Source organism: Etheostoma spectabile, chromosome 8 (assembly GCF_008692095.1).
Source record: "Etheostoma spectabile isolate EspeVRDwgs_2016 chromosome 8, UIUC_Espe_1.0, whole genome shotgun sequence".
NCBI lineage: Eukaryota > Metazoa > Chordata > Actinopteri > Perciformes > Percidae > Etheostoma > Etheostoma spectabile.
Genome location: NC_045740.1, coordinates 20,404,975 through 20,431,588, shown reverse-complemented (window position 1 = coordinate 20,431,588; position 26,614 = coordinate 20,404,975). Strand labels below are relative to the sequence as shown.

Below are 26,614 nucleotides of genomic sequence, written 5' to 3'. Positions count from 1 at the left end.
CAATGTACTGCATTCAATCAAAAGTGTCTACATTTTCCACTCAGATCCCCAGGCCAACCCTACCTCAAATGGCAGTCTCTCATCTTAAGACACCATCTATCACATGGGCCCTGACTTGAAATATAATGAAAACTTCCCTAAAAGTGTGCGACTATGACAATACAACACACTGCTGGAGACAGATGAAGTTCCATTAGATGCGTTAGAAATCATACTTTATCTCACATTGTTTAATGTCCTCAGTTTGCCTGCAGCAATGTACTCAACACCTTCCCAGACTCTAAGCAACTTCTTGCCCTTGCTACTGAATTACTTGTCTTTGTCTCCATCTTCCACCACCGCTTTCAGTGGTCTCCGGAGCTCGCGCCAATTCAATCCCACCAAGGCCCCCAGTGGAATAAAGAAACACTAGTTTGTCACGTTAGCTCACACTCTCACACCACAGGGTCAGTTGCCAACACGTTGTTATTGCACAGGACATTGGGACCGAGGTGTGTCTGCAGAGGGGGATATCCTACCTGTCTCAGCCTGTTGTGTAATGAATAATCTAATCACCTCGCCACAGCCTCCTCCTCCTCCAGCCTCTGTTTAGAAATAGAACTGGGGCCGAGGAACAAGGCCACATCAATCATAAAAGGATTCTCTGGGGGGGGGGGGCGAGATCACTCTCGCAACTCTGTCAGAACAACATGCAGCCCACTGATGTTACCTTACTTTACCTCAGACGGACACATCCTGAACCGCGAACATTTAAACCCAAAATCTAGTGCCATTTTTTCCCCCCTTAATAATTTGTCCTTCCTTGTCTTTCAACATGAATCAAACACCCTTCATCCTTTTTCACTTTCATCCCACAGTCACTTCTCACTTTCCTTTCCCTTACATCCCTCCCCCCCCCCCCTTCCTTTACTCACTCCCTGCCCTCCCTCTCATTCCTTTTCCTGGCTTCAAGTTTCGCTCCATGCACACCTTCTGTCAGCGATTGATAACATCCCTGATGGAGCTCCTTTATTAGCCACCCACAGGCAGATTAACCAGAGCAATAATTCACCAATCAGCAGCAATTATGCTGAGATAAACCGAGGGAGAGCTCTGCTGGGTGCGGGAAAGGAAGTGGCAGTTGTAGAGTGATTGGGTGTGTTTTAGTGCAGAATGAAAGGTTGTGTGTCTGGGCATACATCTACGTGTTCTACAGTTACATTTAATTTTGTTTTTTTGCCTGCAGTTTTAACCCCTTCATAGGGCCTATTATTATAATCAGATGTGAAATCAGTCCTAGTCCCCAGGTCCTTATCAGGTTCTAATTGAAGTCATGATCAGGCAGGTTGTATTCTCATCTGTGTAGTCTCAAAGTAATTATTGAAGCATGAGTGCAGCAAATCAGCAGAATAACTAGAGGTTGTATTTCGAATAGGCTTCGGCCTCTACGGCTAGTAACCTTAGAAGGCGAATCCTATACTCATAGAATGTGGAGTTACAATACGTAACTATTGTTTTGGATCAGTATGGTGCTATCATTACTCTGTGAGTGTACTATTCTGATTGAAGGCATCCCTTCGCCCATCATTGCAGCATATTAAAACACTTCAGTTACGATGTTGGCACTTGTTAGTTTTTGGACTTTGCTGCGTAAACAGCAGTCAGGCATTGTTATAGAGAAGCTAAATGATGATGAAAACAAGTGGAAGGCTAGTTATGGGTTTTTCTGCCTGCAGGCATTCACGCACCAGCCAAGTCTGAATTTAAGAACAGCTGTGTGGATTTAACCTCCCCTCTCTTTTTTTCATGCAAGTACACACCCGCATGTGCACACGCACATGTGCTCGCGTGCACATAGAAACACAAGGAGGAGCTACTTTTTAATGGGAGACCAAGGACCCTGGGAGCTGTTTACTGCTGTGTGACTGGGAAGCTCAATCTGTCAATTCCAGATTTGCTTTATACTGGCAAACTTGCCAAACTGTGTGTGCGGATGTGCACCAGATTAAGTGGATCTCTAATTACACTTTGCTTATTTCTTTTGGCTCTTTTCAGATTTCAGACTCCTCAGCGCAGCAGAATTGATTTAATTCTTCCCATTTCCGTGTCAAAAGGCTGCGGTGTAATTCTGGAAATTGACACGGAAAAACTCCTGTGACTCCAAGTGTGTGAACCATCTTTCTTTCACCTTAGTTTCACCAAGCATGTATGTTTCCTCTTTCAACCTTAAAGGTGCCTCTGCTCACAGCCTCCAAAAGTTAATCCTTGAGCAAAAAATGATCAGACATTTGCCATTTCTTCAAGCATGAAATTAAATGCATTTCCTTTAGCTGTCCTAGCTCTAATTATTTTAGAGGATTTGCCACCATTATTTGTTTAAGGACGGTGTATATACTTTATTGTAGATTGTAGCAGGTAGCTCTGCTAGCTTCTGTCTCCCAGTCCAGTGATCTTAACACTAGGGATTGATATGGAAGGGAGATGTGCGTGTGAAGGAATGCTCTACCCTGTGTGTGTGTGTGTGTGTGTGTGTGTGTGTGTGGTGTGTGTGTGTGTGTGTGTGTGTGTGTGTGAAGGGGTAAGGTTAATTGAAGTTGTTAGAGTGAAAATGATTCCCTCAGGGGAGGACATAGCCAGTGGAGGCGGTGGGTGGATTCAGCAGTGGGTGACGGAGAGAGACCAGTAGAGAGGGATGAAATGAAGGGGTAAAGCGAAGGGGGGTAGGGAGGGGTAAAAGGGATTGCTCCTCACCCCCAGTGCTCTGAGGCAGTGATACATGAGGACAGAGAGATGAAATGATTCATCTAAAGGTCAGGTGTGTCCGTCCTTCCCTACATCCGACCCCTCACCCATCCCTTTTTTTGATCCTTTTGTCTTTCTCTGCCCGGTTAATTTCATCTAAATCTGGTCAAATTCACTGTTTTTCATAGCATGTCCTATTAATAACCTTTGCTAAACCAACCTGTGTGCCCCTCTCCTCTTCTCTCTGTCTCACACATGCCTCTCTATCACTTGATCTGTCTGTCTGTCCCCTCCTGTGGCCTTTCCCCTCTCCTCCCATACTAGCCTTCATTTCACAGATGACAGGTTGGCTGATTGTAATCCAACAGATGCTGGGGCGGGGAGGCCTGACCAACTGTTTTAACTCCAATCAGCTTTTATTGCTCTCCGGAGGAACCCCATGCAACCCCCTGCCAGCCTGACATTTCAGAGAGCAGGAGAGAGCAGGACAGAAAATAGCACATATATAAATGTATCTGTGTGTACGTGTGTGACTGTGTTGATTAAGGCAGGGGGCTGATGGGAAAAAAGGGTGACAGCCATTACCCCCTGTGCCTGGTGTGGGGCCAAACTGCTGGCGTCAATCAACTTAGACACTTGTGTTTGTGCGTGTGTGTGTGACAGAGAGAGAGAGTCCGGCAGCAGCAGGGATGGAGATGTTGCTGGTAATGCATCTGCCACTGTCACTGGTCCCCAACAGCCTGAGCCACCCCTGCGTTGCCCACGTCTGTCGCCTCCTTCCTGTTCTCCATCCATCTCCCTCTCTTCACCTCTATTCTCCACCCTCCATCCCTCCCTCTGAGACAAAGACAATCGCCGCTGTGGAGTTAGAGCAGTATAGCTCTGAAGCTCTTGTTCAAACGAGGTTATGCTATATTGCTGCCATCTGAGCAGCCTTTATTCTAAACTGCTGTACCTCCCTAAATGTCGCTGTACAAAGAGTTATTTTCAAGAGTGTAGTGTGTTTATCACATTTTCTGGAGTAGAGCGCCATTGTTTTTTATCTCGTTTTTTAAAGATTTTTTGGGGCATTTTTAGGCCTTTATTGACAGGACAGCTGGAGAAATGAAAGGGGGGGAATGACATGCAGCAAAGGGCCGCAGGTCGGAGTCAAACCCGGGTAAACCTCTACATGTGGGCGCCCGCTCTACCAGCTGAGCTCTCCGGGCACACCAACACCATTGTTTTTGAATTATTTGGTACTTGGGGATCTTTCAAAGAAAGAGTAGGCTAATTTCCTAGGCATTATGCAAGTAATGTTATGCTACCATCATACTGCTCCAGTGACAACTTTAAATGCAGTTATACTATGCCAAAGGAGTAGGGAGGAGTAATTCAAGCTAATTCAGTTGAGATTTGTGTTGGGTTTGACCTTTTAGTAATTTACCCTTTGTGGACTGTAAATGGGATACATCACCATAAAGAAATATATACAGTAAAAGTTTATTTATTATGTATATTCTCTGACACACAAGGGTGTTCACGTCCTCGTTTGGTTCAGTTCAATGGCGCAATAGCAGACATCCAGAAGCCATCAGTCATTCGATAAAAGGGTACCTCAGTTTATCTGATGATTAATGAGGTTTTAGTTCTCTCTGTAGAGCCGTGGGCCACTTGAACTCTTCAGCCTGACCTGCAGGCTATTAAAGCCAGTGAAGATTGTAGAAACATTTTACTGCTGCTAACACAAATAGGTGATGTGACCCTGGCCATGACGGTGTTGTTCATTTGTACCATTGGTATAATACGTTAACACATGACACACACAAACATCTTTTCATACATGTGCATGATTATGTCCATGTAAGAACCTGTTCACTTCATGCTGACACAGCACATGAAATGGCAGTCAGCACTAATTATACATCCAGCATGTCTGTCCAGCAGATTAATATATTTACATTTACATATTTGAACTTATATGCACTGCCCGAGGTATTGTATTTCATTGCAGTCTCCACACAAGTCACTGACTTGCTTTGTGTGTTTGAAGCAAGTACCAATAAGAAAGCTGCCTTCACACACAGCATCTTGAGGCAAGCTTCCTGTGTTGGCTCACATGGCTCCGATGAACCAGCCCAGAGCAGCAGTGGAGGTGCTCACTGTGCACAGTGAGCCTCCATCTCCTCTCTTCTTTTAGAATATACTTTGCCTTTATTATCCTTTCAGCAGTCACAAGACAGGTTTAATGTCCCCAAGGAACATTTCTTTGGATATCTGCTAATGAGGCATTTCCTATCGTCTTACGTAACTGCCGCACCAATTAGCTTCCCTTATAGGGAAGTGAGGAGATTCATTTTTGATTGTAAAAAACTGAACATTTGTTCTATTCACTGCTCTGTTTCTGACTAAGTGAGCTGCCAGGTATGGCTTTGGGAGTGGGGGTGGGGGGTGGGGGGGGATAACAGGCTTCATGCACTACAATGTACATGATACATGACGTGCCATATGTTTTTCTTTCAAGTCCATTAGATCATGTAGCTAGCACACATAACAAGGTTCTAAAGGCTGGGGCAAATGACATTACCCGAAGCAGATTTCAAATTGGTTAGAGAGGAATGTGTGCTTTAGTATCTGCGTGAGTCCTTTTCAAGGGTACTCAGCCAGTTTACGACAGAGAAAGGTCAACTTTAGCCTGTCCCCATAAGCAACTTGCTATGAAGATTGACTAAAAAGTGGTTGTGTTAGGGTTAACTCTAACACTAACCCTAACCCTTATTTTGTAAGGTCAGGAATCTACAAAATATATAATATAGTCCAAAGTAGGCACTGTGTTAGGATTAGGGTATTAACTGGGGCTTAAATAGGAAATGTGAAGAAATAATTATTTTTTAGGTAACTACATGAATGGTGCCAGCAGTATGGATGCAGTTACAACTCCATAATATGTGCAAGACACTAATTCTGGAAGAAACATTGAACACCTGGTGACTGATGCTTGTCTATTCCTTCAAATGCATTATATAAATGTACAGCAAAGAATCCTGCTAATTTATTCTAAGGAAGCTTACACCATGTAGTGATCACAGAGGAGGGTACTGTTATATTTATGTACTCCGACTGTGTGCAGAAAACTCCAAACTAAAAACTGATGATATGAGCCAGAGAGACAACAGAGACTGTGCAAGCTTAATCAGTGATCAGTTAATTTATTACAGCTAAATGTAGTTGTTTTAGTCCTTCACCCCATGCTGCCATTAAACGTCCCTGTGATTAGAGAGGCGCACACAGCCTACCTAATTAGCCAACGCCACAGACAAACCCTTTGCATGATTACAACAGTTTGCGTCTTATACCGCAATTATGTTCTTTGCAATGGCAAAAAAAGCTATAATTAAAGAGAAAATGCTTGCTCTGTGTGTGTGTGCATTTGTGGATGAAAACTGACAAATATGCTCTTGCTGAATTCTTTCAAAGCTAACCACATTAGTTGCAGCGCTTTTCTGTCTCAATAGGACAGAGAAATCCACCTATAGGCCTATTTAGAGCATACGGTGCTGTTCAGAGCTGCAGCACCACAGAGAATAAACAGAGGTAAACTGGGTCAGATTTCTGTGGTTGTGATTCCATGATGTCAGTAAAGTAAAGATGTGAGAAAATACAAGACAGAGTCTCTGTTGCTCCGCCTGAGATCATGTCTGACAAAATTAGGATAAAAGTGTGTATTGTCATAATTGCAGAGGAACAATCAGTGTTCCCATATCCTATTATTAGAGCATCATGGATGTCCCTGTGGGAGACGTTGGGGGCACAGGAGCGGGGATGTAGTCAAAGACTGTGCATTTTTCTAACCAGAAGGGGGCAGTGGAGCCGCAGCTGTGTGCCTATGTATTTGTGTGTGTGTGTGGGTGTGTGTGTGAGTGAGGGCAAGGCTTATCCCTCCGGAGAGTATTCCCTTCACTGCCTCACTCATGGGCATGTCAGTGTACAACCAGCATACTGTAGTGACATTTGAAATGAACACCAGCCAACCACTGATCATGGTATATGAACATGCTGAATGACGATGAACGTGTGCATCTGTGTGTGCACATGTGTTTGTATGTCATCCCACTCACTTTCATACAGAAGTGTCCGGGACTCAGGTGACCCACACTCCAAAGTCCTCACACAGACTCACAGACATGCACAAGTAACCTCCAGTGTCTGGATGATTATAAGATTTTATCCCCACATACGTGTGACTACAAGACACAATCTTACTCGGCACATGAAACCATCTTTCTTGTGTTAACACCAAAAGCTACATATCTGTTTGAATGTATCAATTTGGTTACCCTTTCTATTTATAATGCACAATTTCTTTGACAAAAACTTACATTCACTCACACTTACGTGCACACAAAGCTGCATGTGGGGGATGTAAATGAGAGCCTGGCTGTCTGTCATGTGCGTCTGACAGAGATATTTGAGGGAATATGGATTCTTTCACTTTCTTGAAGGTGGAGGCTCGGGGTGGGGCCTTGACCAACTGCCTCTTTGCTCGTTTGAAAGCCACGATGTCTCTCTCTCATGAGTGGGCCAAATTCTCTGGGCGGGCGAAGCAGAGAAAGGGGAGTTAACCTTGCCATTTATGACCTCATAAAGGGCAAGATTCCAGATTGGCCCATCTGAGCTTTCATTTTCTCAAAGGCAAAGCAGGATACCCAGGGCTCGGTTTACACCTATAACCAAATAGAGCCACTGGGGGACCATAGGCAGGCTGGGGGAACTCATATTAATGTTAACAAACCTCTTAAAGTGAAATTTTTTAACAGATGACCGCTATATTTGTCATGGTTATGGTCATCCAAAAATCCACCGTTGTTCCCCTTCCATTTATGTTTTCTCCTCTTCAGTTTTCTAAATGTTTGCAAATGAACATGAGTAGTCTCCTCTGTATGTGGCGACAAGCTAATTAATCAAGCACACCATGCTGGCCAATCTAGTAATGGCCAACAGCTTTGAGCATGCAGCTCGCTGGCAACAAACAACCCTGAAGGGCTGAGAGTTCCCATGTACTGCATGTGTTTATGTAGCAGTTGTTCCTCGGTGGGAACATTGTGATACTACCAGTTTGTGAAGTTGTGTGTGCGTGGGGTTGCAAACTTGAGCACATTTATTGTTTACAGACCCCTGTTGAATCGACCAGACTCTGCTTTGAATTAGGTGGTGGAGATGTTATGCAGTCTGGCCTCTCTCTCTCTCTCTCTCTCTCTCTCTCTCTCTCTCTCTCAACTCCAACGGCTATTTGACTCTTGCCACACATCAAATATGTTCCACTTTTTGATAAACTTCTCCCTTTCTATCTCTCCCTCTGTTTTTTTTCTCTACCATGCCCTATCTTTCATCACATCTCTCCCTAATATAATAAAAAAGTAAACTTGATCAAATTTCTATCAAAGACGTCTTGTGTTGTACACAAATTTCCATGATTTCTAGCCCTTTATTACAATATTGCTCAGTACAGTGATCAGCTGTTCTTTTGGAAGATACTATTGGTATGCACGTCCTGTGGAGTATTGGATGTGATTGCTATCTGTCCAACGGTAAACTTGTGTTCTCTCACAGGACTCTGATCATTATTTCCTTAGTGAATATTCCAGAAGACAAGGAGTTGATTGAATTTTGAAGCGTGGGGGCTCTAAATATGCACGCGAACACATGGGCTCAAACTAAAAAGATTCATTAAATTCCTTGCAGGAAAGAGGGATGTGGGCTGTGGAAAAAAAAAAAGGGGAGAAGGATTGATGGGAAGCAGGGAGGTACTGGCAAGGTGATTAAAAACTCAAGCTACAGATGTTTCTGGAACACTTCAAAGTGGTGCGCCTGCCAGTGCCAGCGCCGGGCATGATGCATTATTGAGATGGTGCCCAACTGACACCTGGCGCTGACATCACATGCCCGGTCCACCTGGCACTGTGCTGTCACATGGGTGACACTTTGGGTCACCATCCCCCCCCCACCCCCACCTGTACAAACCCAGCTTCCAGTGTGATGAAGGGCATCGGGAGAAACAGCACACATGCTAAAAAACTCAACTGGGGCAGTTTGTAAACTTCATGCTCCATGAGTGAGACCTGCAGGAGGCAGGAAATGTCCTTGCTTTGCTTGCACGTGGACTAAGACGTGCTCTGTGTGAAAATTTCTCTACAGAATTTATACCTTAAACAAATGTTTATTTCCTCACTTGGCTCGTAGCTGTTTATTTAAGTTTACAGCACAGTTGTGTAATATTTAAGCAATATTGTGTTTTGTCTCATGTGCAGAGGGAAGATGAATGGAAATGAGATGATGCACTACAACAATGTATTTTCCTGTGCAATGAATTATTAAGATGCAATGACGATAATTCAGTAGAGTCTGCATTATTGCCTATTAGGAATACAAAAGGGGAAAGTCTGGGACTCCTTTTGAAATGGCTTTGGCTTTGAGGGAACCTACGGTGGGGTGTTGATGCAATTTCTTCTGCTTAATATTTCAGCAGCCCCCTCTACCTTGTAAAAAGAATATTTAGAGGTCACATAGTGTGTTTGTGTGTGTGTGTGTGTGTGTGTGTGTGTGTGTGTGCATGAATGTCTGTGATCTGTGTGTGTGTTTCTCCTGCATGTGTCCCCTGACACCTGTACTCTTTCAGGGTGTGAGGAACAGACAGAGGCCAGAGCCACAGTCACAGGTCTCAGACCAGTGGGGTGTGAAATGAATCAGAGGGCCAACATACTCTCCCCCTGCTGCACACACACACACACACACACCACACACACACACACACACACACACACACACACACACACACCACACACACATATTCACTGCGCGGTTGTGTTTGTGTGAAATATTGTGTGTGTGTGTGTGTGTGTGTGTGTGTGTGTGTGTGTGTGTGTGCATGCAGGGGCGATGGGTAATGTAGGATTGGTTAGGCTCAAGCCTACACCAACACTCCATACTGCAAATATGGACAAGCATCTATCCATGGCACCGTGTTGTGACAATCCGCGGGTTAATTACATAGACTGGCGTTTGCCATCTTGGTTGCGGATGTGACAATTTTAGACGAGAGGGTGGAGTGACGGAGGAACCACAGACTGTTGGGTGGTATCTGACGGTGACGTTAGCTGAGAGTTGGCAACGCTGCTTACACTCTACGTTACACACTTTCACTGACAATCTGGATGCAATTGCTGCTAGCCTACATAATTTGAGGTAAGATTTAGCGTCGCTAGGTTGTAAATATATCTTTGTCCCATAGTTATATTACATATTGGACAGGCAGCAAACTGTCAATCACATCATAGCCATGCCCTAAAACACCCCTTGCTTTATCACAGATTTTAAAATCGATGAGACATTATTAAAAAAATTAACATCATTCTGTTTTGCAGAAGACTTAAAACTAGCGACTGAGACCAGCAAATCTAAACTAAATCAAGTGAGAATTGGGTCACTTTCTCAGACTTCTACAGAAACAGACCTGCTTTTGCAACCGCACGTGTCGCCCCATGCTGATATTCAGATAGAATGCAGCTTTAAGGCACTTCCGCATTTGCACCACTTCTACAAAGCAGATGCTTTGTCCTTTAATATTACCAGTCTATGGTTAATTCCCATAATATTGAAAGACATTAAGTGCACGGTCACTGCCCAGAAGCAATCCCCATCCAAATCTCGGTCATGGTTACATCAATATATGTAGATAAACCTGAACACTAAATCAAACCCACAACACTAAAAACCAGGTAACATAAATGCACACCCAAAACATTAACAGAACATCATAAAACATATTTCGATAAAGACAGGAATCATTCAAAACAACGTCCCATGAGCATTTGTAGTACTTCAGCGCCAGTAGGCTAGCGGTTTATGGCATGGGTGAAGTGGGCATTTTTTAATGACACGTGGGGGGTGGCACGAACACCTAAAAAAAATCCTCAAAGCAGTTTTCTAATCTATTATCTATCATTTCACTGTGTGGGGAATTGACAAAAAGTGTGCTCCATTAGGGTGCTCAGTATTAGCGGAGCAAGCTGATCACGGTTACGTGACAGTTAAACTCCTCATCTCCAATCCTATATGTATTTGTGAGAAGTGCAGCTGTCCTGAGTTGAAAAATAGCCTACTTCAGGGCTTTATTATCAAGTTAATAGGCATGTGTGTTCGTGCTGGCCCCTGTCCATTTCCTAAGGTTCCTAAGATTTTGACTACTTTGTTTTTTAAAGGGTGTGCACCAGTGAGCACCCACGGAGGTAAACATAAATTGGAGCCTATGTTGCTGGGTCTCCCAAATGGAACGGGGATCAAGAGCCTCCTTGAGCTTATCACTTTAATGCATCTAGATAAGGATCTATCACAGATCTACTCAAACTGTTGGACCGCTTTCAGGATTGTACTTCCTCTGCCAGTCACTGTGGCTAACCCTAACCCTAACACTAGAGTTGATCAAGTCCTACCTGAGGTCGACCTTGTCCCAGGAACGGCTCCCTGGCCTTGCCGTCCTCAGTATAAATCACACAATAGGGGAACAGATCTCAAACGATAACATCATTGATGATTTTGCATCAAGGAAGGCCAGAAAGGTCAGCTTTTAGTTTTAGTTTGTGTTTTCTGTTCTCAGTGCAATAGTGAAGCCTGATAATTGAATTCACTTTAGTGTGTTTTCACATTTGTGTGATGAAGGATTTGGCTATTTAGAATATTTATTCTATATCTTGTTTGTATATTAATCTTAATATTTTGTATTATTGTTGCTTTTTATATATCTGAGTGCATACATTTTTGTCATATTCATCTATTTATATATAAATAATAACATTAAGGGAAAGACAAAATTCAATTTCTCAATGGCACAAATCCTTCATTAGAACATGTGAAAAACACACCTAAGAGAATCCAGCTATTTAACTATTGCAATTCCAACAGGAAACCAAGTTTTTAAGGTCCACAATCTCCACCTCCAGCATTTTCAAAAGACAATGAACACAAATCTACACAAACCATGACAGCATAAGGACTTCAAATAAATATGGACTATAATCATAGTACATTTTGCCAAAACATCAAACATTTTTACAAATCAATCATATAATCAAAAATAATTTTTGTAATGTATTTTATTGTGTAACCTCTCAGTGAAATATTCATTAGTCTTAGAGCTTTTTATTGTGAAGGGTAAAGCAGAGGTGGAGAATTCTGACATGTGCTGCCATCGACGGTGTAACGTTGACGGATCGGGCTATAAAAGAGAAGAGGTGCAGTGCCGTCTCGGTTCGGAAGCTGAAATCTTTGTATGTTTTAAGATGGCCATTAATGTTGGCTGTCGGATCAATTTCTTTATTAATTTGGGAGACTCATAAGGTCTTGTATTCCCAATAACAGAACGCATGGTCCTATTTTTTAATGTAGGCCTAGACACGAACCAAAAGGAAGTTGATAACGTGATAAAATGGTTGTGTCTTTTGGCCAAATATTAAATTCACAATGCCAGATTTCTGCAGTTTCTTCCCAGCACATATTTGTTTTATCTATGTAACCTGTATGTAAAGTATCAGTCTTTAAAGCTCATCTCCTGAGGAGCACTATAGAAAACATTGCCACATGATTTAAGTTGATTATTAATTTTTATTATCTAAAAATGTAAGATGTATTTTGTAAATTCTTTCAAGTCTGAAAATATTGTTTTAATAAAGTCTAAAGACATGCTGACGCCTAAAGACGTGTTGTGTGTGTGTGTGTGTGTGTGTGTGTGTGTGTGTGTGTGTGTGTGTGTGTGTGTGTGTGTGTGTGTGTGTGTGTGTGTAAAAGCACTGGAAAGCAGACGGAAAAAGAAAGACGAGGGGGACAGACTAAAACTCTCCTGCAATATTATGTGCGTTTTTTGTTGTTGTTGTTGAAATAATAGCATCTCATTAAACAAAGGCAGCTTTAATAGGTGTGAAATTCCTGGTTAGAGATGGTCTTTGTGGTTTAGCTTTAACAGTTCAGTTAACTTCAGTCCCTAAAGATGGATTACCAACTAGCCAATGCCTTGACGCTCAAGATCCCCAAAAGGTTCACAGCATGTCAATTGCTTTTGGTAATTTGATTAATTGCAAATATGTCAGGGGATTTGCTACAGGGACCTTGTGCTAAAATGTTTCTTCATAATGAAATCACAAGATTTGTATTCAAAAGTATTTGTGTTAAGATGACCACAAATTAAAATTGGTTGCACTGGACTTCATGGGAATTTGGAGTTGACAGTGTAAGATTACTTTTATTGATCCTGCAAGGGGAACATTTTTTACTGTGTTGTTAGTTGTGACACACATTACACAAAGGGCCAAAATGCACACACATGACCTATTCATGCACTAATAAAGAGATGTCAGAGTGAGGGTGCTGCCCGTGGAGAGACGCCCCGAGCAGTTGGGGGTTAAGGGAGAAAAATGTGCTTTGCTTATTGATACTTCACTCAGATAATCACTGTGCAGAATGATGTGTAGGCTATGTGCGGAATTTAATAGTACGGTTGTTGTCACATTCATCTGCTGAGGAGGAAAAGTTTAAGACATGAAGCCAATGGACAAGATGAGTTTTTTGGAAAGCCAATCGTGGTCCAAAAACCAAAATGGTTTTTTTTACATTCCAAATCATGCTCTAACACATTTCATTGTTTGCTCTATTTGTCTCTAAAATAGCCTACTTGTGTAGTGTAATTGAGTTTAGGTTAACGCTCCCTTCTTCCTGCAACTTTTCTGGAAAAAAAAAAAAGATGCTCCAGCAACAAGAAACAGGGCGGCAGCAAAGACCGTGTTCGGCTCTCTGGTTGGCTGGATCCGCTGCCAATCATCCCCGACGGCTCCGCAGCACCTCCCACAGACGCAAAGCGGCAGCACAGCTTCCACCGACAATGATATTCAAAGCACTTGCGGCTCGTCTGCGGCGGTAGGAGAAAAGAGGAGAGAAAGAGAGGACCTCACCTCCTCAAGCAGCGAGTGAGGTAGGGAAAAAAAAGACAGAAAGCGGCAGAGAGAGAGAGTGAGCGAGAGGAAGAGGGGAGGCTGTGGAGTAAAAGGAAAGACACCGGCGACTTGGACCTCCAGCGAGGAGTGTTGAATTGTCTGCGCTTTATTGTAAAGTGTCTAATTTCCACACAGATTCGACATGTCATCGTCCGGTAAAGACAACAGCGGTGCCCAACATGCCAATTACGTGGGACCTTACCGTTTGGAGAAGACGCTCGGGAAAGGACAGACAGGTTAGTTGGGACAGCTTGCTCACCGCATCCCCTTGTAATTGCACAATTTTATTTTCGGAGCGCTCAGCAGCGAGTTGAAATTTGGCCGGCTGGGTGTCTGCAGGTGATAAACTGAAATAACTATCCGCTTAGTTACAAACACCTGCCAAGCCCTGTGTGTGTGTGTGTGTGTGTGTGTGTGTGGGGGGGGGTTGTTCTTTTCTTTGGCGAGCTTGACATAATCATTGTTCACAGTGGGACGAGAGAGAGGTGATGTTGCTTTACATCGGTTTGTTGGTTGTGCGTTGGCGTTGGACTGTGTGTGTGTGTGTGTGTGTGTGTGTGTGTGTGTGTGTGTTTGTGTCTGTGTGTATCCAGGAGCAGAGTAACGTGGACACCGGCCAACGCCAAAAACAAAAAGACAGTGGCATGGGCAACGAAAATGAACTTTTTGTGTCCCCTGTTTGTGTGTGTGTCCTGTGATTGGAGCACAACGCCGTTAATCCCGATTTGCCTGATACATTGATCTATTCTTAGTCCGCAGGCAGGCAGGCGTCTCTCCTGTAGGCTCTGACTGCAATCCGTGGGTTTCCTCCGATATGGAGAGTAGAGGGTCCCACCTTGACAGATTACACCATGAGCTGGTCACAGACCTAGAAACAGCTCCATTGATTTCTATTCATTTACCCTAGGGGATGTAACTGGGCTTCCTTAATAGGAAGCACAGCTTTATTTCAGCATAGACCGCTATGACACTGCAGTTTGTCAAAGTTGCATAGCACATGTACAATCAATGGAAAAAAGCACTTCAAAATCTTCATCTCTTTGATATTTTATGCTATTTTAGGTATGTTGGTATTGCTCGTGTGTGTGTTTCCTATACAGTTAGTTCAGCCCTGTTGTTAGCACTGGTCAGGGCATGCAGCACACTGAGCATCGTCTGCGGTCAACTACATGCAGCCAGTGGAGCCATGTGAAAGGAGAGGCAAGCACAGCCCAGTGGAGGCAGGGATGGCAGGAGTGATGCAGCATGCTCCGTGAGATCACCACCCTAAGAAGGAGAGACAGAGTCAGACACTTCTCCTCTCTTTTCCTCTCCGCTGAGAGATTTTCCTCCCATCTGTTGTCTAAAACGGCTGTAATAGGCGTTGCTTCCCCTACCCGATCCTGTGTGTGTGTGTGTGTGTGTGTGTGTGTGTGTGTGTGTGTGTGTGTGTGTGTGTGTGTGAGAGAGAATTTTTGTGTTTTCTCCTATTCTCAGTATGCTTGCTTGAAATATTCTCCTCTGTCACTTTTTTCACCTGGCAAGTCCCCAGTGTTCATTAATGGATTTTGCGTGCGTGTGCGTGCCTGCCTGCCTGCCTGCCTGCCTGCCTGCCTTCATAAGCAATGCCCTCTTTGATTGTAGGACAGTACAGGACCTTTTTGGTACATACCCAAATCCCAAAACATCGTTGCAGCTCTCCTTGCGATGTGAGATATCTGCAGTGTGATGGCTCTAGTATAATGTAACAGTGGAAATTGATGTTGCAGGCTATGTTCCAATTGTTTCTTTCATAACAAATGCACTATTAAAACACATACTGTCTGCTCGCCTCTTTCTCCTGCTACTCATATTTAATCATTTGTGTTTACAGAAGGATTTCTCACTCCCTGCCAGTCTCTTTCAAATAGCTCTCAGGGGTATCTAATGGCTGTTTATGGTGGTATGGACCTGGAACTGCTGTGTACAGATGTTTAATGATATGGTGTCTCTGATCATCCACAGCTCAGGATGTATTTACGTGAGTGTTGAGGCAGGTTTGGATGCTTTTTTTTTCATGCTAGCCTCAGATGTCAGACCCATGGAAGCTCAGTAAGCTGCAGGTTAGCATGGGTCATGACTTGCGCCAAGCATCTTGGACCCCTCATATCAAACTATTTTGACTTGAAATTTGCACTTGGAGAGACATTTCTGAATTAATAATAAGTATTCACTTAGGCTTTGGGCTTGGTTTTTCAATTACATGTTTCAAATATGCAGCAATCACCGGACCCAGCATCATGTGTGTGTTCTGTGTTAGAAAATTCATTTGGTTACTGGCGTCAGTGTAGCTTGTCCACGCCAAACCTATTCAGATTAATGACAGCGCATTATATCCCATTCTCCCATTAACCAGTCGGTAATCTGTCAGATCTCTTTCCCAGGCCCCACGGAAAGGGTTGGCCTGGCAATTGTGAGGGCCCAATGGGCTGGGCTCGATCATGAGTGACAGCTGTGACTGTCCAGTTAGCATAATCCCCTGTGAGCTTTCCCAGGCTGCATTTGGCTGTAATTATTAGAAGGGAGAAAGCGGAAGGTCTCTGGTTGATCTGGCTGTCCTGCTCAGAGGAGTGGTGCTGTTACGCGTTCATTAAGTGATTAGGCCTTGTCCTGAGACACACACACACACACACACACACACACACACGGCCAGCACAGTGGTTCTGGTTTGGCTTCCTGATCTAATCCCTTGCACAGCCAATGTCTCCTTGGCACTCACTTACGCACTCACATGGCCCAAAGCGTGGACTGGCCCACTCTAGCTTAGCAACTTAGCCCGTCTATGTTACGGTGGAAACTAAAAAATGCATGGGACAGGTTACACGTACATTTCTGCTGTAGTATATAATGCACATTATAATGCAGTATGCATATTTTTAAAAAAGATTTTCTTATTTTATAGGCAGAATACATTGGGAAAGTACTCACTCAGTGTACACCAGACTTGTCATGTGTAGATCCCCTCTTAGTTAGGTGTGCATTGGTGCCTGTTAGGGTCTATGGATATCAAGGGACTGCATGGCTGGCTACTGATTGGGACTAAAGCCACAGAAACATGGAAGCCATTATCAAGCCAAAGACAGTTATTGTGGTTGAATGTCAGAACCTGTCCGTGACTTTGTGTCTGTGGGATAGTTCACACGGGTCCTGCACTCAATAGGATGTGAATGCATCAACAGCAGATGAGTTTCCTCATACCTCTTGCAATGTCACCTAGCAAAATGAATTGCCAATTGCCTTATTTTTCTATCTTACACTGAATTATCCCCATGTGTTGTCTGTGAATTTATATAATGCACTATATTTGGCTCGCAAGCCTCTAACCAATATCAGGATGCTACGGCAGCTTGACAACATTTGTTAGAATTTAGAACTCCCTTCGAATGTCTTCATCACATTATGGTTTGGAGTAACAGCCTTCATGTGTTTCAGAATCTTAAAGATTTGTTTGACAAAGCTGAAGATGGCGGATTTGTGTTTTTGCCAGTGCAGTGACTTAAGATGTGCTGAATCACCGCTCTGTTCTACTAATGCTTCGGAAAACATTGCCGTGCTTTGCCTTTACTTTGGTCCTGAAGGCTGTTGATTTGTGGAATAGAGGCCTATTGTGTGGAAACCCTGCCTGTTAATCCAGTGTAAGTCCTTGTGTTTTTTTTTCTTTTTTTTTCGCAAGGCTTGGATATTGACAGGCTAAGAGTTGGAGGTTGATGTGTTGGCTCCTTGATTCGTTGATTGACGTTTAGAGAGTGAAATCATCTGTGCTTCGGGGGCTTTTATATTGACTGTTCATCTGACAAAAAGCCGGCTGTGATGTTGTGTCTTGCTCTCTCGTTCTCTGTTTGGCGCTCTTTTGTTTCTGTCTATCTTCTGGAGAGTTGTTGCTCTGGGTTCACTAGGCGTACAAGGCATTTTAACCAGGATCCAGCTGTTTTTGTTGACTCCGTGTAAGCAAAAGGGCTGGCCTGGTTTTAACTCTTACTGTGGGTTTCACCGTTGCACTGTTTGGTTGTGTTTGTGTGGATGAGAGAGTGAAAGATAAGCTCTCACTCGTCTTTCCTTTCATTCTTTTACACATGCACACATTCCCTTCTGAGAGTCTGGTACATTGCACGGAAATGTAAAACCGTTAATTCTGTGTTGATTGATGGCTGGTGAGCCGGGCATGGTTGAATCGGATCAATGGGCACTCCCAAAGATTTCCTGTCTGGTGAGAGAGATCTATACTGTTTTGCCGCACATGATATTCCTGATGATGACAAGTGAGGAGAGAATGCTCAGTCGATGCTGTCAATGAAAAACAACTTGGCAAATCCACAGCAACTGAAGGCATCTGTGTGTGCATATACGTGTGTGGTGCTTGGAAGCGGTGCAGGTGTACAAACTCTCGCTGACCTGTAGCCTCTGTGCCATTAAATTAATCTTGATACCCGTGTCGAGCTCAAACACAGGTGTCTATTTTCCCCGTATTCGCAAGATTACCCATAAAAAGTTGTCAGCTTTGACCTAAAATTGGCGAGTGAGGGGAAATAAATGAAAGACTGCGATGACAGACTGAGATGATAGACCCGTGTTTCAGTGGGCCTGTTCGGAGATTCAAGTCAGAGAAGCCCTGACCCAGTGGCTGTGCCCTGTTGCTCCCAGCTGGGTAGCACCCTGTGTTAGCAAGCTGGTTCAGAGCTGTGGAGCAGGAAGCCAAGCCTGCATGGTCTCAGCTGTTTGACTGTCGGGCTTAAGCCAAAGCCCTGCTCCCTGAGCCTTGAAATGTATCCTAAATGGTGTGTGTGTGTGTGTGTGTGTGTGTGTGTGTGTGTGTGTGTGTGTGTGTGTGTGTGTGTGTGTGTGTGCGTGTGTGTGTGTGAGTCTGTGCCTCTGCTAATGCATATGTTGTCTATTTGTGAGCTTTTATGAATGCCTGCATGTATGAGCGGGGATACGATGATTTCTTGGCGTGGCTAAGAAACCATGCCTCAAGTTAACTGTACCAGCCCCCTTGTCTCTGTCTTTTGGCCCTGGGACGTGTTCCTAGTCTCAGTGTATTGTATGTAATTGCTTGTTACTGTTTATAATTTCAAAATCTAGTAAACATTTTTTTTTTAAATTTGTTCACATAAAAAGTTAATTGTACCAGCCTATAGTCTTTACACTGTGACTTTGGCTGAGGTTATATAATGATGATAGTCTCTGTCATTTAGCGCTCCCCTCCTCTCATCCGCCTCTCTCCATCCCTCTCTCCCACTCTGTCCCTCTTCCACTGGCCAGTCAAGATTCATACAGGGATTCAGCCATGTGGTAAATCAGACAAGACCTCGGTGGAATTGCATCGATTGGAAGGAATGTATGTAGCCAACGATTTCCAGAGATTAATGATGAGGAAAGAGGTGGAGAACTGGGAGGAGGGGAGGAGAGAGAAGAATGAAAGCAAGGCAGAAATGGAGTAGAAAGAAAAAAAAAAAAAAGAGAGAGAGAGAGCTGAACTGAGAGAGAGAGCATGAACCGGTCTTGAATGTTCTGACCACAGCGGAGGTTATTAATTAAGACAAAGTATTGATCATTCTCTTCATTATTCGCCCCTCCTTCCACATTTTCATCTCTCTATTGCTGACCTCCAGAGGAGAAAAGGGCTCAATCTTTAGATGGGAGGTCAGTGATTAAGTGACGGACTGCTGGGAACAGTCTCTGTGGCCGATCATGAGTGAGTGTGTGTATTTATGTGTCTATGTTTTGGACAGGCTCCATTGCATCCTATTTGAGTTTCATTCTAACTCGCATCCACCGTCACTGTTACTCTGTCAGGTTATATAGCGTGAAGGATCAGGTTAGGACGGCAAAGTTCCACTAGTTCTAGGGTCCATTTTCCTTCATTTATACCAAGACACACACACACAAACACACACATACCCATGCTCACACAATCACAATTTTTTCCCCTCACCATGATTTTTTCCTCTATCGCTCCATCGAGGTCCCCGGCCCTGCTCGGCTTCTGTGTTTTGTGTAATGTGTTATTGCCTCATGCTATTTAGAAATTCATTGTGCTAGTAGTTTTCCAGCACAGCAGAGAGAATGCACGCCGACACACAATTTCTCTTTTCACCGGTGCACCATATTGTTACATTTCTATATATGACTTCACACTGTTGCTTCAATAAAATCTGCATGATGATTTACTATTTTCTAGACATCTCTGCACCTGCCCCAGGCTTTGTGCACTTTCGATGCTGCCAGTCAGCCTTGCTACTGGTCACTAAGTCAGCTGCCACATCTTTATGGTCTTCATCAACACGGGACATTTCAAAATGTACAGTATTTTAAACCTATTTGCACACAGCATTAGGCTTAATCACCCTGTTTCTTGCTCAGATTAACCCTTGCTGAGCCGCCTGTCTGGCTCTGACTGTGAGAACGCTGGGTTTGGTTGCCAAGGTTGGTTGTCTGGTTGTCATGGTTTCCCTGCTTCTTGCTGGTTCCCAGTCTGCCCTCATAAAGAAAGAAAGGGAAAGATCTCTCTCTCTCTCTCTCTCTCTCTCTCTTTTCTCTCTGTCTTTCGCTCTTTATGGGGGTGCAGACTGGAGTTAATATCAATTCCTTCACAACCTCCATTGTTGTTTTCCATGCGTGCAAGTTTGCCTTTATCTGACTTATTTCGATTTATCTCCCTCGTGTCTACATGTGACTGTAGAAAATGAGTATGTGAATAAATGCATGACTGTGTTTTCACATGCGCGCCGCATGTGTATACGTGTGTGCATGCTGTGCACTTGTGCGTGTGCTCAGACATACGGTCATGGATCAGACAGGCTTGCCCTGCTCTGTGCTCTGTGTTGTGTGCTGTGTTCCCATTTAAATCTGGGAGATTAGCACATGTGGGGAGCCTCGGCTTTAGTTGCTGTCAGCTCAGCTAGCCTTGGCAGGCTGTCCTCAGATCAGGGGGGAAGCTCTGTGTTCATCCCCCCCCCCCCCCCCCCCCCATTGCTGTACCTTATCCATTAACAAATAGATGGGTGGGCCAGTGACCTTGACTGTGCTGCAGTTTTCAAACTGCTGCAGCACACTTATGCAATTCACACGGCAACATTTGTCATCGGCCTGCCATACAGAATATACATGACACACTAAAGTACATAATATGGTGAATAGATATTCTATAAAAAAAATTTTTTTTGCTATTAGTACATGTCTTAATAATGTTGGTGCTTACCCTATTACATTGGCTAAGAAACATTTCCACCCTGGTGGACAATAAAGATTTTTCTATTCTACTCTATGTACTTGTTGCTGTGCACCTGTTGCTGTAATTCTATAAAAAATATATTTAAAACACTTTTCATCATGGTTGTGGATTGCATTTTGTGAATATTCCTGTTTCAACCTTAAGTTAATGTATTTGTTCATTTTCTAAATTGATCTCTTAAAGTGAATATGGATGAATCAAACAAAATGTATAGACAAAATGCACACTAAAGCAGTTTTTTTGTACTAAATAAATGGAATGTAAATCAAGTATAAAGATAAGTAATGTATACAACTAAAACATTTTGTGATTTGGTATCACAGTATAGAACATGCTTACATTTACATATTTATCTAACTCGGCCATTTCACTTGGGATGCCGTGCCATTAAGAAAATATCAGTTTGCCAGTTTTTACGTACTGAAATATAACTGCATTTCCAGAGTGAATAAAGTGAATGAATGACTTTTAAATTGCATGAAGCAGTGCCTTTTCTTCTGCAGACCTCCTAGCAACTCTCCCTGGACTGTTTTCCAAGAAAAAGTACATGAATGAAACGTGTGCTCATTTACTGTGTGCAGCGCACATCCCAGATGGCAGGTGCAGGGTAATTGTGATGCATTTAGAGTTTTTCACTGCCACTCGCTCCGTTGTCAGCTCTTCAGGCTTTGAAGTACAATGCGCCTGAAACACCTGAGATGTGGCTTGGCATGTGAAGTGAAGCAGACAGCCCTCAACGAGATTAGGTTAGATGAGCATGACTGGTCACAAACCAACAACCTGCACTGGCTGCTTGTCTTTGTGGCATTGACTTCTGACACTTGGCCAGACTAAAGAGAATTCGCACCATGTTAGCCAGGTCGACTTATTTTATCTCAGCTGGGAACATCAAGGAGTCTGTTATTCATACGGAGAGGATGGCGGGCAGGTTCAGTTTGCTATTCTGATGACGTTGGGGAATGTTGTTGCCAGTTTACAGAAAAACCACCTGGATCACAGGTCAGATCAGTGTACCTGCCAAGACAAACTGTTTCCTGGTTTGCTTTTTTCCTGTGCTGCCACATTATCAGAGAATGGGTCAGTGCTCTGAGTCTGCTGCCAGGTCAGATCCTCTGTCATGACTATGTATTTGGATGAAATCGGATCACAGGGAAATGTCATACTTGAGACTCTTGAATAAGTCTTTGTGTCCCCCCCCCCCCCCCCCCCCCATCTGGCCTGAACTGTAGGTTCCTCCTGTGCTACTTACCTCCAAATCTCTGGCCTTGTAGTGCTGAACTGTTGGTGAAAGTATTTTCGACATAAATCTTTTAATACAGCCAGCACGCTCCTCTGTATGGATTTCTGCCCTCTCTATTGGTTGATGGTTCATGAACAAGCATTCATATATACACAGAGTAGCTCTATAAACATCTAGATCAGGGGCTGTATTTATGATGTATTATCCATCACAAAACTGTTTGCTCTCTGCAGAAATCTTACAAGTTTAAAAGAAAAACTGGCCCTACTGTATCTAAAACTCATAAATATTTTTTGTTTTTGTTGATACGTTTGCTTTTTTTACTTTTTAAAAGGCTACACCTCAGAGTCAGTAAATCCAATACCATACTGCTGTGGGGTCAGAAGCTATGATGAAGGCCTTTGTACAAAAAATAATCCATCAGTGCCATGACCTTTTGGCCTTCTATAACCCATTGAGTGCACTCTGTTACTGGAAAAAAGGCTTTTTGCAGGTTCAAAAGCACATTTGATCCTTCTTTCATTTTTCTGTCTTGTTTTTTTATCCACGTTTTTCTTATCTTGGTGTCCTTTTTGGTGTCTTCCTTTCTTTATTTGCACTCTTTCCTGACTAACGGAACAGTTTATAGAGTGATTAAGGGAAATAGTGATTATCCCAGATGGTTACTTTTTTTTAATTCATCACTAAAAGCTGCTTATTTCTGAGGTGCGGATTTTGCTGTGCTTTTTTGCGTGTGTGTGTGTGTGTGTGTGTGTGTGTGAGATACTGTGTGTACTTGTTTGAGTGTTAGTCTTTCAGTATGCACTGCATGCTCCTGTTTTACGGGCTCTCTGCTGATACCTAGTAGCGTCTGAGAGCTGTAACTCATGGGACACAGATGAACATGAGAGCGAGAGACAGAGAAGAGGGGTGGTGTGGGCGGTGGAAGAGCAGGGGTGGGGGGGGGGGGGGGGGCAGGGTGGCTCACATAAGGAGACCATTGCTGAGTGAGAAAAAAAGTCACAGCAGTAAAGCATCTCGCAGGGTCTGTGCCTCTGTTATCATTCAAATCCAGCAACCACACAGTTGCGCACGCACAATGCAAAAAAAGCAGGCATGCACACAAACACAGACACAGGAACACTCTGTGCAGCAGTGTAGGGGATGCTTTTAGACTCTACAGGAATCCCAGCTCCCTCTGACTGCAGCAGAGTCTGACGTCATCAGTGGAGGAAAGCACCCACAGCAGGAAGAACTGCTCACAGTACAGAGCTTGAGAATGCACACATACACACACACACAACACACAACACACACACACACACACCACACACACACAACACACACACACACACACACACACACACACACACACACAACACTTCCCAGCCTTTAGGACATTTAGGAAGCTTTTTCCTCTACCCTTCAATCCTGTCCTCTGTTTAACCTCACAAGAGTTAACCTACCAGTGTAGGCACTTTGCAAAGTTTTTCATACAGTCAGTTTATAGAAAGCTCTATTGGTGTAGCTGATGTAGTGACTTGCACATATATGTATAAACTGTCGGCCTCAGTGCTTTGATGTGAAGAGTCTGTAGCCATAGCAACGGAGAGACACACTTTCATGTGCTATTTCACATGCTGATGGCATAGCTCATACTAAATTCTCCTTTTGGTTGGTCAGCTGTGTTTGCTGTCCTCATTGCTGTTTTGATGTATTGTGGTTTGTCTAGTGAGCGCATGAATGTGAGCCAATAGGGTCCATGTCTTTTCGTCTGTGACAGTGTCTCTTCACATACAAGCCTGGGTGGGTTTAAAAAAATAAAGACGACATATGCAGTCCTGCGTGTGGTACCGCATGACTCATGTAAGTGTATTATTATGACAGCTACTTTTCTCTTTGTGTAATGTACTCTTTGTGGTTTGCTTTGACGGACATGCAGTAGCAGCTTCCTCTGGGTTTATTTTGAAAATAGGGCTGTCATAAAACATTTTTGAGCGGCATTTACTCACTTTTGTCGTATATGACAGCAAAACTACACATTTTATGGCTAATTCAATATCTCCTCAGCAATTGTTAAGAAGCAGAAAAATTAGGTTTTCCGTGCGATCAAGGTCCTTCCAGAAGCTTTGTAATCAACCCTGAAATTACAGCGTCTTTCTACACTAAATCCATAATTATGAATCCATAAAACATGTTACGTAATGTTCGATACCTCCGCATAACCTTTCAAGGGTGCAAATACCCAGTGTCAGAGGTGTATGCAGCAACAATTTTGGCATTTCAACAGACATTTGTGCAAAGAAGACATGTAGCATATTGGCTGGCATTCCTTATGTAACAAGGTCACCTGGTTAAACAACCAAACTACTTTCCTTTCTATGAATCTTATATTAGAAATGAGCATGGTTAGTTACCTTAATAGACACACTGCAACCTACTCCCTCTTTTATATGCCTTTAGCCTAAAAGAACTCTCTTTTTCATAAAAGTCTTGCCACCCCCTTCCTTCTTTACCCTTCTTATTCCTGCTCCCTTGCTTCCTCGCTACCTGCCTAATGGAGGTATTCCCCTGCAGCCTCCAAGCCTCACACTGCTATTCTGCTCAGGTAGGGCTCATTTCATGCAGGATGATTAGATCTCATTGCAGCAATGCAGGGCCAGATAATCCAGAGTGTTGTGGGCCCGTTCAATAGCAGAAGGAATTCAATTACATAAACTCCCTTGCAGTATATACCTGCCAATCTGCACACACTCAAGGGTGTGACACATACCGTATGCATGTAAACTAATTCAGTTTTCACACACACACACATTTGGAACGGATACACGATACAAATATTGATATCAAATTTAAAGATTTACATAGAGTACACTAAACATCCCTACATATACGCTGTAATGGCTATGGCTTGATCGGCGGTGCTTCTTGTTTGAATACCACAGTTGTAATTGAGCTTTTTATAGTGCATGAATTCCCCCCCCTTCCCTCCTTCCGATCTTCAGTCTCACCTGCAGCGGGAAAAAAATGCAGCATTAAAAATAGCAACTCACACAAACCATTTGTGAGTATGTGCGTACCGTAAATGAATCATGTATCATTGTACGTCTAATGGAAGAAGCACATCTTGTGTTGGCTTTATGGGCCAGAGCTGGTAATTGCTTGCAAAGAGTGATTTCAGCAGAATGTCTAATATGTCACATTATATATGTAGCCAAACCACAGGGGAAGACGGCAATAGTAATTGGACATTGATAGTAAATTTCCTCACATTTCATCATCTGTATTTTTTTTTTCTGTATAGTGCAATGCTTCTAATATGTAGTCAGCATGAAGCAGTAAGCTTAGCGTTGTCCCACCTTTACTCACAAAATGCTAACCGGCAACATAGGATTCCATTCGCACGCTAAGCTAACTGGCGGCAGTGCTGCTGGTGTTTCATCGTACTAAGACAAAAAATGCATTGGCCCACCTATCTACAGCTAGGGGAGACCGTGATTAGCCCTATTTCAACAAATGGTGGCGTGTTTCTTTAAAGAAGCTAAATTGAAATAGATTGAATAGATAAGTGCAGCACACTACTCTATTCCTCCTAATAGGAAATTTACAGGCATGCTTGTTTTTTCCGAGGCTGTCTTTAAAAGTTTAATCAGATGGAGGAGATGCTAAGGTGCTGAAAATGTAGTTGGCTGTTTCTTTGTGACTTGGGCTGATTAGGGTTGCATGGGATCTGAATTTATTACTCTGTCTTTGCCAGTGTCATTATACTTCAACCTTTTATAGTCACTCCTTAATGAGACTTTATGAAATATTTAAACCTTTACCTGGAGGAGCTGTGTGTCTGTGTGTACGTGTGTGTCCGTGTGTGTCTGTGTGCCCAGCTCTGTATTCTTGCATATCCCTGACTGTAGATGAGCACTTTTTGATCTCGCTCTTAGCACTGACTAACACAGCTACACAATAGACAAACAGACACCTTTACAAGCACCTGCAGGCAGACATGATTTGAGTCGTCTTAATGATGTGTTATTCCAGATTTGACCAACCCAGCTGATGATGAGTTCAAGCTAGATCAGGCTCATCAAGCCCAAGAGAGATGGACTTGTTGGCCGGGTGTTTGTTAGTCTCACTCTTGGCCTCCTCTTTTTATTTCATTCTTTCTTTCTCGGTCTGTCTCTCCCTGAACATAACACTAAGTCAAGCAGCGCTTTTAATTAAAAGACACAGTTTCTCTGTCCTAAACACATTAAATAGGCTGGGCCGCCAATGGACACAAATGCAAAAGCACACGGTACCTGTCGCCTCCTTTTCTAAAAACCTACACAGTAAACTGTATATCAAACTAACGCAAAGAAAGGAGAGCTGAACTTTGAGTACGCCACCTGGGTCATCATGCCCTTAACTCCG

General features: G+C 43.3%; 1 protein-coding gene across 1 annotated transcript in view; it reads left to right on the top strand.

Annotated features, from left to right (window-relative positions):
- The first annotated feature begins 13,607 nt into the window (after positions 1-13,607).
- LOC116694022 (serine/threonine-protein kinase BRSK2-like) overlaps positions 13,608-26,614 on the top strand; it is a 143,684-nt gene continuing 130,677 nt past the window's right edge. The window contains exon 1 of the mRNA XM_032523439.1: positions 13,608-13,975. Within this exon, the coding sequence (XP_032379330.1) occupies positions 13,882-13,975 (94 nt within the window). The 5' untranslated portion in view covers positions 13,608-13,881. The remainder of the gene's footprint in view (positions 13,976-26,614) is intronic.